The sequence below is a fragment of the Falco punctatus genome, assembly GCF_963210335.1.
Source record: "Falco punctatus genome assembly, chromosome: 11".
Lineage (NCBI taxonomy): Eukaryota > Metazoa > Chordata > Aves > Falconiformes > Falconidae > Falco > Falco punctatus.
The window spans coordinates 22,642,818-22,655,894 of NC_137591.1; the positions used below are offsets into that span (position 1 = coordinate 22,642,818).

The 13,077-nt window shown below is 41.8% G+C and overlaps 1 protein-coding gene across 3 annotated transcripts in view; it reads right to left on the reverse strand.

The window, feature by feature from the left end:
* The window catches only part of COL11A1 (collagen type XI alpha 1 chain), a 160,486-nt gene extending 156,707 nt beyond the window's left edge, over positions 1–3,779 (reverse strand). For 2 of the 3 annotated variants that reach the window (XM_080407048.1, XM_080407047.1), the window contains exon 1: positions 3,441–3,778. In XM_080407048.1, coding sequence (XP_080263174.1) covers positions 3,441–3,555 — 115 coding nt within the window. In that variant the 5' untranslated portion in view covers positions 3,556–3,778. Of the gene's footprint in view, positions 1–3,440 lie in introns of all 3 variants that reach the window. The other variant, XM_080407049.1, reaches the window with a different exon arrangement.
* Between the last annotated feature and the right edge of the window lie 9,298 nt (positions 3,780–13,077).

Sequence of the window (13,077 nt, forward strand, 5' to 3'; positions counted from 1 at the left end):
AAGTGAATTGATCAGTTAGAATCAAATGTGCTTTACATCACTAACAGTTCTGAGAAATTATTCCTTTACTAGTTTAAAACACCTTTTTGTACAGGTTTAGACTAGCCAGACACATTAAACAGTTGTCATTCAAGAAACGGATCCTTATCTTCCCAGTGTAACTTACTAAGCAATTACAAACAAGAAACAGTATTAAGTGTGTTTCCACAAAGAAAACTCTCCTTCTGCCATCAGTAGTGGGCCCAGTTCTGCATTCCTTCTGCACCTAGAACTCCCACTAGTTTCCAAGCCTGTGTGTGGGAAGCACAAGGAACCTTTGTATTTCCCAAGATGACTGTAAGAATCATCTATTCTATATTAGAAACAAATCTGCTTGTTACACAGAAGATCCAAAGTGTATTTTCTATATATAGATTCATAACCTCATTTTCAGTAAGGATTCTAAATCTTTTTGCACTCAGATTAAGAGCTGGGTTTCCATTTGCTTGAAAAAAGCTTATAAATAATAAAAAGACTGATTTTTCATTTCTTGCCCATGAAATTTAAATCAGCATCACAATAGTGCATTGATGCCAGGCCCTTACAAAAAATTTATAGTGTTGAAGCCATGCCATTTCGACTAAATGAGTTTATTCATACCAAACACATTACCAACAGATTTAGTATTAAAGGTGAGGAAGGGGAAAGGAAATCAAAGGATGTCTTTTAAAATACTGAATTTTGTTTACTTTAGCCAAGTCATAAAGCAAAAATATTTTCTAAAAAGAGCTGCTTAAGAGCTGGTGGGCACTGAGCTGACCAAATTATGAGTCACCAGTTTTCCCACTCAGTTTCTTCTCACTTCTGTAATTTTTTCTGTCTGAAGAAGAAATAACTCAAGAGCCCAATCAGATCTTCACACCCCCTTTCTTGGTACAATGAAAGACACCTCATACTTCTTGTTCTTTTTTGTGTTAAATAAAGAAACTTGAAAAAAAGTCAAGAATTTTAGGAATCTTTTGAGGTTTCTCTACATGGAGTGAATTCTGTTGTCTTAAAAAGAAGCCGCAGCTATATAATTAACACTTTATACGAATACACTATGCAATTTTCTTTACATAGGAGTAGTTTATGAAAAGATAATTGAATATAGGATTTAATTTAACAAAGTTTATAAGGGCAATGATTCATATTCTACCCACACTCTTATTTAGTCATTTTTTTTACCTGCTGTCGTATGCTGTTTTATTTTATTCCTCCCTATTTTCCCTCTCCTACTTTAAAAATATGAATAATTATATCTTGTTTTATCTTTTAACTACTTTAAATAAGATTAGAATACATGAAAGAAGAGTCAGCAATATCTCCCTTGTACTCTGTTAGGAAATTAGGTCAAATTCTACTCCCTCTGTAGTCAATGGAAAAACTCTTACTGACTTCAATAACAGATCAAGCCCTAAACACACAGCTCCCTGTAGGTTCTAAGCAAATGGCATACTGTATTTCAGAAAAGTTCAAGAACTAAGCTCTTTTCAGAATGCTTCGACAAACACGAGGAGCCTGTAGTTTTATTTTCCTGAAATGTCCTTTATATAGAAGGCAAGAGGAAAGGATTTTTAATAAAGCTTTTTAATTTTTAAGTTACCAAAAACAGATTAGTCTGCCTAATGTTGCTGAATATATTTCAGTAAGTACCAGATAACTTATGTTAATTTTTCCTGAGCTGCCTGGCTTTAGATTTTCTTTTAACTTTTCATTTGCATCCAACCCATTATGTAAAGATAATCTACATAAATCCTACTTAATGAAGTCAGTTCTACTGTGAATGGTCACATGAAAAGTGGCATAAGAAATTTATCATGCCTTTGCGAGCAGTATAGCTTCTCGAAGAAACTTATTTCAACATAGTCATGAGGAGCCGAACCCTTGACGCTCTGCGAGGTTAATTCACCCCAGGGGCAACCCCAGTTAAGTCCGTGGAACTGCAACAGGGACGAAATTTGACCCCTTACAACCCCCGCCAGCAACGGGACCAGCAGGGGGCAGAAGCCCTGATTGATCTGACACCGTCAAGGTTGCGTCCAGGTATAAAGGACTTGAGTGGAAACTGATCACCTCACCGTGCTCCCTCCAGGACGCCTGTTGATTCAGAAAGTGGGAATTCAGATCGAGAAATACCTCGTTAAAATAATAAATGCATAAAAATCAAGCCTTTCTTTTCGAAGCGTTAAGCTCCTTCATGATGTCAGACCCACAGAAAAATAAAAACCTCAGTCCGGCTAGACTGACCCCTAGATGCGCCTGCAGGTTATGGTGGGAGGGAGGGAAGGGTAAAGAAGTACCATTTCCACCCCCGGTAGGAGAGGAAAGCACTCCCATCACCAGAGATTATATACTGCAGCTCCGCGAATGTGAAAGCCCATCTGAAAAAGCCAGAGCACCTCGCCGGCACCCAGATGGGATGGCACAGCGGGCGGCCGAGGGCTGTGCCGTGCCGGGGAGCACTGCGGGGGGAGGCAGCGATTCCTTTCAGCTGAAGCTGCCGTCTGGCTCCTGCTCCCACTGCAGGTCCCCGGCAGGCTGCACCCTGCCCACCAGGTCCACGGACACCTAAGGGACCACTCGATCCCCCCAGGAAAGCTGCAGAGGGGGAGGACGCTGGGGACGGCGCCGCGGCGCTGACACCGCCCGTGTGGAGCCCAGGTACCGTCACGCTGAGCCCCCCGAGGCTCCCCCCGCGCCCCCCGCCGGGGCACCTCCGGGCCCGGCGCTGCGCCCACCACCTGCGGGGCGCCGCTGCCGCCGGGAGCTGCTCTCAACGCCTGGCAGAGGGCCGCTTCAAATAGATTTTCTCCTCTCCTCGCGTTCTGGAAAACTTTTGCCCACTGAAACCCTTTGCAAAGGAAAAAATAAAGAAGCGGAGAATGGAGAAAAGTAGAGCAGAGAGCCTCCACCCCCCAACTTTTCCTTTCCTCGCCCCTCCCGAGAAGAAAGCAGATACTTGCAGCTCCATTTCAGCCACAACTCGATGAATTTGACCAGAGTAACGACTCTGTTAAGTTCAACAAAACTGAAAACCGTACACACGCTCCACAAAACCGAGTTTAGTGCTAGAAGAGAAGTCACGCTGTTCAGCGAGTATTTCTTTCGTCTCCTCACCCCGCCAGTGCATCCCCTTTACCGCATTAGAAACACATCCAAACTTAAAGGCTGAGGCTGTACAGGAGCCATCCCCCCGCGGCTCCCGGGGGAGACCGTCCCTTGCCTGCGCTGCCGGGGGCTCCCTGCCAGTCTGCGCGCCCCGAGCCGGCCCCAAGCGCCTTCCTACCCTCTCGCTCCCCCCAGCACCGGGAGCCGCTCTGACAAGTCTCCTCTGAAACACGGCCCCAGCCGTGCTCTGAATCCTTCTCCCGAAGGGGTGGAGGGTGGATGCACTCCCCGGCTCCCCTTTGCTTTCTTACCTCCTCTGACCTCTGCTGCTCGGAGAAGGATAGCGAAGGTGATGAACACGGTTACAGCCGAGTCCCAGGGCCACCTTCTCGTTTTCCACCTTGTGGACCATCTCTGCATCTCCATACCGGGCACCCACAAGTGTGAATTAAACCCAGGTGCCTTCAATTTATACCAGCTCCGTCCTTTCCACTGTATTCCCAGAGATGATTTCTCCTATAGAGCCATACGTGATATACCAAGGGGGGATTTCTCTCTCTCACCCCCCTTCCCTCTCTGCCCGGCCTTGCGCAGGCCCCTCCGACCCGTCCTCCCTGGTGCCCTGCCTTCAGACTGAAGAGGGATGAGGGGCTTTAATCAAAATGCAAAGAGCGCCGCATCCCCCTAAAGGCTTCATCCCGTCAGAGGGCTGGGCGAGAGGCTCCCAGGGCCACCCCTGGAGCCCAACTGACAAGCCAGCCGCCAGGCGGAGGCCAATCGCGCAGCTCCCCCGGCCGCCCACAGCACCGCCCTCTGCCGCGGCGGCAGCGCGCCGGCAGCTGCGCGGCCACCGGCCTCTAGCGGCACCGCCGGCCCCCGGGGCGGCAGGGAGCGGCCCTCCCGAAAGCGCTCGGGGAGCGGCGGGGCGGGAGCGAGCCGGGGAACGCCGCTGGGGTGGTTCCCTCACCGGACCGCCACTGCCCCCTCCGTTTCGCCGCCCCAAGCCGCGCCGCGGGCCCCGGCGCCTGGAGCATGCGCGGTGTCGGCCGCGGCTGCCCTTCGAGCGAGGGGCGGCGGGCTCGAAACGGGGATGCGGTGGGGGAGCGAGCGGGATGGGCTGGGGGGCGACAGTAGGGGCAAGTGGAAAACTGCGGGAGGCGGACGCCGGCTGGGGGTGCTTGAGGGGAGAAATGTGCGAGAGAGGCGCCGGGGCGATGAGGTGAAGGCCTGCTGCGGGGTGGCCCTTCGGGCGGGCGCAGCTTGAGCTCACACAGCCCTGGGGGACTCGCTTTCGGGACGCAGTAAGGAAGCAGGGAGAGGTGTGATGATGGAAAAGCCCGCCACCGAACAGCGTCCCTATTCCCCTCTCACCACATCTTGGAAATCGGGGAGCAGGGTTCCCATAGCTCCTCCCCGAGAAACCGCCCGTGCCCCCCTGCCCTGCTATCCCCCTTGTGCAGGGATCGGTAACGGGGACCGACCTGTACGTAGGTGGTGGAACGTCGAGTCTTGCAGCAGGTCCAGTCGAGATCCTCTGGAGGGATCAGGTTCTGCCCCAGCTCCCCTAGGAAATGAGAGACAGCTATGGTCACGTTTTAGTAGAAGTCTATATCAATTTTTTTAAATCTGCCTTCACTGTGATCTTTCTACTTTCATGCCTTACATCAATTAATAAACGTATGGTTTGTCCACAATATACATGTTGCTTTTACACGTCAAATGAAATTTCAGAAGTGTATTATCCTTTCCTACTATATCTTACATTTCACTGCACTGTATTAATATACCTAGCTCTTTCTGTCCTTGATTTTTTGAAGTTGGCATCATTGTCATTAGATGTACAAATGAGGGGACTGAGGCGCACAGCACCGTTACATCCAAGCTCTCAAATGCTGTGCATTGGGTGCCATTCTGTGAATTGATGCACAAGGTTATTCTGGCACTTCAAAATGCCATGTCTAGCCCAATTTTCTGTATCAAAGCTTACTCCTTCAGAACTGGTCTTACAGTTGTCTGTCTTAAACCCTAATCACATACAGGTCCCCAAAAGTCAGGAACTAATTATTAGTACTATTATTGTTGCCCTACAAGTCTGTCTTGTTCTCACTCGTTTACAAGGTGCTTCTCAGAAGAGATCAAGTTAATTCCGTGATGTTTCATCCTCCATCATTACAATGTAGGTATTTCCAATGTCAATTTATTCTTTTTACTTAATACTTGGTCATTAGAAAATCTCATATGGTATGAAGTTTCAAGTTTCCTCTTAATGCTTATAAATTACACATCTTTCTGTCACCACCATTCTTGCTACTTTGTCTCTTATCACAGGTTGCCTCTGACATTTGTTGAGCTTTCCTGTTAGACTAAATGAATACAGCTAAACTGTATCTTAGTAAAAAAAACAGTAAAAAGAAAGATTTTTGTGTCTGCCCAAGATAGGAAATGGAAGTATTTCACATAGGTGGTGAAAAAGAACAGATCTTCTCACAATGTAGAGAATAGTAAATTAACACAGTGCCTTTACCATTGTGGAAATTTTAGGAGATGTGGTTCAGCCCCCAAAGTGTCAGTGGAAGCATAGCCACTGATTTTTGTGGCCCTGCATCATTCTGAAGCAGAACAAATATGAAGTGCTGAGTTCTTGGCAGAATTTTAGATCCCTGCAAGGCATTAGAAGGAAAATATATTAATTCAGGTGAGGGAGCATGCTTATATTAGTATATAATCCTGTATAATTCTATATTAATTTTAGTACCAGAACCATATTTTTTTAGAGCTAGCTCAGTTATTTTTGCATGCGGGCATATCAAGTCACATGGACATGTAATAAATTACCATCAGGTTCTGCATTTACAAGAGAAAAGTTGCGTGCCATTTAGGTGAAGATCCACATCTTGCAGCCTGTCAAAATCAGTTAAAGTTGATTTTCTTTTAACTTACTCTCTTAGTGATTGTTTGTAATCTTCTTAATTGCTATGATGGTGTTACAGAGTGAAGTAATTACAGCCTAGGTGCAATGAAAATATGTCAAAATAATAGATAACAATTTAAAGCATAGATAAGCTTTACGAGTGCCATAAAATTATTCTTAAAAAACTTTTAGTAGAAAATTTCAACACTTAAATGTAATTTCTGGAGAAATATGTTCTCTCTTGAATCTGAAAGAGGGTTAAAACATGAATATGTTTTCAGAGAAAACCAGAAGAGAATAATGTTATTTTTTAAATCGACTGTGATCCACAGTGGTTTGTTCTTTCCGTCAGCTTTCTTGTTCCTCATTACTCTTCAAGACAGTTTTAGTGAAAAGAAAGGCTAAGCACTGTGACATTCATTATGTTCTGTCCCTGATACATCAACATTGGCAGATTAGTCCATGTTTAATATTAGGAATTGCTCTCTTGTATGTGCACAGATGGGTCATTGTTGTATTTTGGGGCAGAGAGGGGGAGGGGTTAGGAACTATCGGGAAGAGAATATGTTTTCTTGGACCACTATAGTTTACAAGAAAATCACAGCAGCCGTGCTTTCACATTCCTCAGACTATAGGCGCCATAATGAAATGTAACTGTAAATGTTATGTTCTTTGGCTGTCTTGCAGTCATGCTGTGTTTTTCATAGCATATTCCTTGACATCACCAAAAGCAAGAGACCTCTCTGTATATAAAGGGGTGATTTCACTGGGAATAACCAATGCACTGTAAGGAAGAGTATGCTTTTATTGTTGTTTCCATGTATCATCACTCAGGGACATTAACTTGACTTTGTTTCTAGCTTCACATAGATGTTGATGCCTTCTAAAATTTGAACGTTTCTCTCCAGTTCTGTTCACAGCACAGTGAACAGAATACTGTAGAAGTATTCACAGTAGAAGTGAATACTACAGAATAAATGTCTGTCTTAAAAGTCCTCACTCATTGCCTTCTCTATGACTTTAATTCTTTTGATTTATGTAGGTGGGTATTTCATCCTTGTCTCAGTTCTTGTGCAGATTTGTGTTTTCTAAGTTTTCTGTTGTATGATTAATACTGGGAAAAAAGTGCGTTATACTTCTTCAGTGAAGTGAACCTTTGAAAAAAAACATGTCTTACAAATGGATGTTAGGGAATGAGCTCTGCTAGGTGAAATGCTGGTGGGCTTCTTTCTGTAGTTTTAAAGGGAGATAAATATATGAATGTGTGCACATAGACAAAATAAACTACAGTAATTATTTCCATGATTCTACCTTCAAGAACTATAATATACCGTTTGCTACTACCAGTAATAGCTTACAGTTTCATGGAACTCTCAGAGTTCCATTGTCTAAGGTTTTGCAGGATGAAGCCAAGGCTTTTTCCCTCACCAAACTCTTTGGGCTAGGGAATGGCTCAGTCTCCATTGATTCTTTCTTTTAGATTCCCAAGAATTAGGAAGGACAGATGATAGTAAAATAAATTTGATACAAAACAGCATAGTTCAGTACTCATTAGCTCAGGTACCAAAAGCTTACAGAAACATTGTATTACTAATATTTTTCCTGTTGAGAATGTAAAGAAGCCTCATCAGTTGACATAGGAAAAGCTGGAGCGGCTTGGTACAGCTGCACTGTGCAACCTTGCACAGCTCCAAAAGCAGGGGTGTGCTGTGGCTGCAAATGGGATGCATAGTTGTTGCTGTATGTATATTGAAGGCTGAATTTGTGTGGTTTCTGGTGAAAAATGCCTTACCTTTTAAACTGAATGTGCACTAGTTGGAGCTGCCACCAGAAACACCAACATGAGAGATTATAACTTCTAGACCTGTGTAAGGAATAAAGTTTATTAAGGTTAGTTAGGGATTTAGAAGATTAAATGGCATGCATACTGTTTGAAACAGACGGTCTGCTGATTTGGGAAGGGGGCTGTAGCTGGTAGGAGCTTATACCTCTCTTTTGCTGCAGGGATTTATCCCCCTTTTCGTTAATATGGTTGATGTTGAGAGTTAAAAATGTAAACTATCAAAATTGCATCCTGTTCTTCAGGATCGTGAAGATAAGAACAAGCCTGAATAAGAGCAAGACAATAACCTTTGTTGTCTTTTACTTCAGGGATGATCCCTCATAAATAAATAAGTATAATCCTTCTGCCAGAACTTGGTTGACAGAAACAAGGAATATTTTTGTATTTAAGGAAGTTTGATAATAAAACAAAGGCTGAAGCCCTCACTTAGAAAACCAAGAAAATTAAACTTATTTTGTGCTCTGAAAGTGATTTGCAGATAGGTATAAAGAAGTTAAACAGAATAATATGCGATAACAAATTCCTAACTATAACCTTTTCACAGTGCCACTGAGGCAAATTCTAGGCCAGCTGATTGCTTCCTCCTTGTGCAGTAACATGTAGTTTACAATGTAGAATTATCAAATTTTTCTGGATGCCTAGGCTCCTAGTAGCCATTCCTTCCTTTTCTATTGTCTGCTCCTACATCCTCCTTCCTTTCTGCTTCTGGCATCACTTCCTGCTCCCCTCTAGAGTTCTCTGGGAGAGAACATAAAGGTGTACGGTGTTTTTCCTAAACTGAATTTAGGACTCAACTGCCAGGTTTCATAAAATTAGAATTAGGATAAGATTAAGTCGGTGGTTTGGAATATGAAGTGTAAAGATACTAGTTTATTGTAGGAAGTTAAAATAAAATTTTGGAAACAAAATTATCAGGAACTCTAATGTGGATCTGATAGCCCCCCAGAAGCTTGAAGGGTCCTGGGTCAGAAAACCCTTTACTCCTTACAGATTTAAACTACAGTGATCAGCCCTTTTCATGCCATAATTTATATAAGGGAGGTTATATATGGGATTTGGTCACAGTCTGGGAAATTTTATTTTGTTTTTGAATTTGGATTTTGTAAACTCTGCAGAGATTGCTGTTGATAGAAAGCAATACCTGATGAAGTCTCTCCCTGTAGGCATTCATGTCACTCACTGTTAATAGGGGAAAAGATGTGGCACAGGGTTAGGGCTGAGGATTTTGAAGTCTTGAGAAATTGGATTGTTCCTGGACCCTGCTGATCCTTTGAGATAGTAATTGTATTGATAGAAACCTGTGCCTTGAGCTGTATCAGTCCTATAGGAACTAGTAGGCTATCTGTTTAGGAAGTAGATATGAAAGTTAGGTTTAGGCTGATGGTTTTAGCAAAGAGCTCAAGATATGATACTTTCTACAAGTTCCCCCATTAAGTGCGTTGGTAGAAATTATCAACTAATATTGTCTTTAACTATGGATGTTACTCCCTTATGTGCTAGTTAATTCAAGTTATAGTTAGTGTTTGAGTAATAGTGTTAGGATTTGAGAATCGTAACTGTCCTGAACCCTGAGTAATGCTCAACTATGCAAGACTGCCAAAGATGAGTAGCAGAGAAGTATTAATAGAACCTGATGTACTGTGTTGCAATTTCCTGTAGAAACTGGTGCCCTTCCTAAAAATAAAACTACTATTAGAAATGGGCTTAATGATGATACTTGCATTCTAAATTGTCACAATTACCATTTGCATTTTGAATGTACAGGAAACAAAGAAATAAGAAGGAGGTAGGCACTGACAAAAGCCAGTGCCTTATACCAACTGACAGAAGCCAATGCTTTAGACTCTGTAGGCTGAGAATAAGTCTAGTGTTAGGCAGAGGCTTTAAGGCTTAGGAAAATAAAGTATCAACAGGTAAATTTATTTCTCATAAATGCAAAAATCTTGGCAGCAAGCTTTGTGCTAATGCAGTTAGCAGCCAAAGCCTTTCGTCCTTTTCTTCCTCAAGAGAAAATAGTATTTCTACACCAGATGGAGAAATAAGCTAAGGGTCTATAATTTCTTTTACAGTTGGAATTCATTCTCTAGATCTGAACAAGTCTTTTGTTACACTGGAGGTTAGGTTATTTGGTATAATATGTCTGTATCCCTGAGTAATGTTCTATTCTACAGAGTCCCCTGAAGGTAAGCATAGAAACAGTACAAATGAAAACCAGAGACTGATACTGTCTTATATTACATCAATAGGTTCCTATGTACAACTTACAAATTAGTGTTGGACTTCAGAGGCTACAGAGATGAGAACTGGGCAGGTACTGCTAGAAGCCTTATACTATCTTTTCCTCTGTCAGTCTCTGTAGGAATACTTGCCTGATGAGAGGGTCGTTAGTGTTTAAAACAGGTTAAGGGTAGGGTTTTGGAAATGGATGACTAAGTATAAACATACCTTATGACAGAATCTACAGTGTTCCCAGAAATAAGAATTAATAAGACTCAGCTCATATGAATAGAAGCCATTGGCTTTTCCTCTCATAATTGATCCTGTAGTTATTAGTAATGCAAGAGTTAGGGTAGGAGGCATAGGAATTTAGGATTAATCCTAAAGATTCCTAATATCTTCAAGACCCACGCTTACAGCCAGGTTCTGCAAAGCTTGCAGTAACAAGATGTTGTACGGAATCATCATGTTATTCTTTTGGATAACTATATAAAATTAGGGGTTGGGGTGTGGTTAGGAGGTATCATATAGGAAATGAAAACTTGAGCATGCTGGGTAATTGTTGGATTCTGCACATCTCATTGAGATAAGAAAAACTGATGTTTTCATGGGCCATTGTCTTAGTATAAATATGGTGTAAGTGTTGCCAAGCAGACTACACCTAAGGTTACAACTTAGCACACACAAAAAAAGTACGGATTCATCATGTTGCTGCAATGAAAGTAATGTTTAGGACTAGGGTTATGTTTAGTGCTTAAGGTGGTAAAAAAAGACTTGCTTTTCCCAGACACTTGCTAGTGTTATGAGAATGCATCACCTTTTGTTTTGTTGTAAGTGCTGGTTAATCTAGCTGTGTATTACAGTAGGGCTTGAGAAGAATTCCCTTGGAGAGACTGAATTTCAGCTGATTTTGGATGAGCCGCAGAGACAGTAATACGAGTCAGTCTTTTAGTTTCACGTTTGCTGTGACTATTGGTCTGATTAGAGTTGTGATTTAGGAAAAGAAGGATGAAGAACCCTCCCCATGTAGATTCTCTGTGCATCAAAGGGAGAGGAAAGAAACTCGTTATCAGAAGCTAAGGCATTATTTTCAGGGTTTTTTTGTTACTTACAGGATTGTTTGGAAAAAAAACTAGTTTATTGCTTGACTTTGACCTGTCTGTGCAGATAAAATGAGGGCATCTGTTCTTTCCTTGAGTCCCCTACCCTCTTGCTACTATGATAGTATCATGTCACAGAGTTGCCTTCTTCACCTGTTCTGCTCCCCAACCCTCCTTTTTATCAGTGTGCATCTATATTGTTATATGAGAGGAAAACTAACTGACTGCATTTACATAAAATATTGCCACAATTATGGACCACATTTTTTTCATTAACTTTGTTCTTTTCATTGATAGATGTAGTCTGACAAATTTGTAATTCTCCATGAAGTTCCTCCTCTCTTGCTTGACATAGCCTTATATACACGAAAGTAAGCACTGTCCTGATGTTGATATAGATGACCTATTACAGCATATGGTATGACTGGGACGTCAGTTTCTCTGTGGATTGTGAATCCATAGGACCATGCATTTGTGAATGGAAGATTTTCTGACTGGAATTTTTCTGGGAATGTGCTATGTGTTTGGCCTTAGATTAGAAGAGAATGTTAAAACTCTATCAACCTATGAAGTTCATTGAAGAAAAGCAGCAATCACTGCCTTTCCTGTTCTCATTAACTTTGCTGGATTTTAATCATGACTGTCTTGTAGAATAGTCTGATCTTCCTGCACCTCCCTTGGTAGAGAGAAAAATATTGCTGAAATAGCATTTTACAGCATATAAACAACATTTCCATTCTATTCAGCAAGCAGCAGGAAGTATCAAGTATCATGCAGCATTGCCAGCTCAACTTGGTAATTCAGCTGAAGTTTTTGGGACTTATTTCAATTAAACTCCCTAATCTTTCAAGGTTCACCTACTGATGCTCTATAGCAGAGTGCAGTGTAATTGATACAGCAACCCACCATTTCTTTTTCATTTGCATGAATTTCTTCTCAGGACCATAGCCTGTTGTAAGCATAATTATACTTAATTCAAGAAAGAGAAAAAAAAAAAAAAAAAAAAAAAAAAAGAACAATTAGTATAATGTGTAATATGTCTCCTAAAACAACACATTAAGGATACCAGAATTTTCCTCATTTAGGACAACTGAAAATGAGACAGATATATTTAGTGTAGGAATTAGTTTCTCAGTTTCTGTCTAGTTTTTAGATATTACCATTACACACCAGAACTGTCAGAAGTCTACATTTTGATTGCCATTTCTGAATTTATTCAACGGCCAACTAAAAATTACCTTTTATTATAAGTCTGTCATGATTTTGCAACACAACACATTGAAATATTTGCCTTTAATTGCTGGTATCTAATTGGTTCCTTCATTCGTTTGTTTTTACAATTTATGTGAGACTTCCTTTTGCTGCAGACCAGTTGAAACAGATACGTGGGCTGGGGGAACTAACAGGGGACAGTTTGGACAGGCTCAGTTACTCTCATTGGCAACTGTTTATCTTATTATCAGACAGTCTCCCTGATCAGTTCTGCTTTAATCAGTTTTGTTCTTGAAGCAGTGGGCCAATATCTACATGCCACAGTTCACTTCTAATTATGACTTGTGACAAATTAAGAAGACAGATGCTTAACTATAAAAGGCCTCTTACAGTCCCTTTTTGCATTATTTTGTGGCATTGTTTTGTGTTGGAGTACTGGTGGCCTATCTAATACACAAGGAGGCAGTGCAGGCACAGACTAATGGTCTACATGTGTCACGCACTTGTAGCATGTTTATTAGTTTCTGGCAACACTAATGCTACCACCCTCACAGTTCCTTTTAACTAGGGGAAATTAAGACAGAAAGAACTAGGAAGGTGAATAGCTAACAGCAAATTAATTTGTGCTGAGTCATGACAGTCCTGTACTTCCTCTTCCTATACAT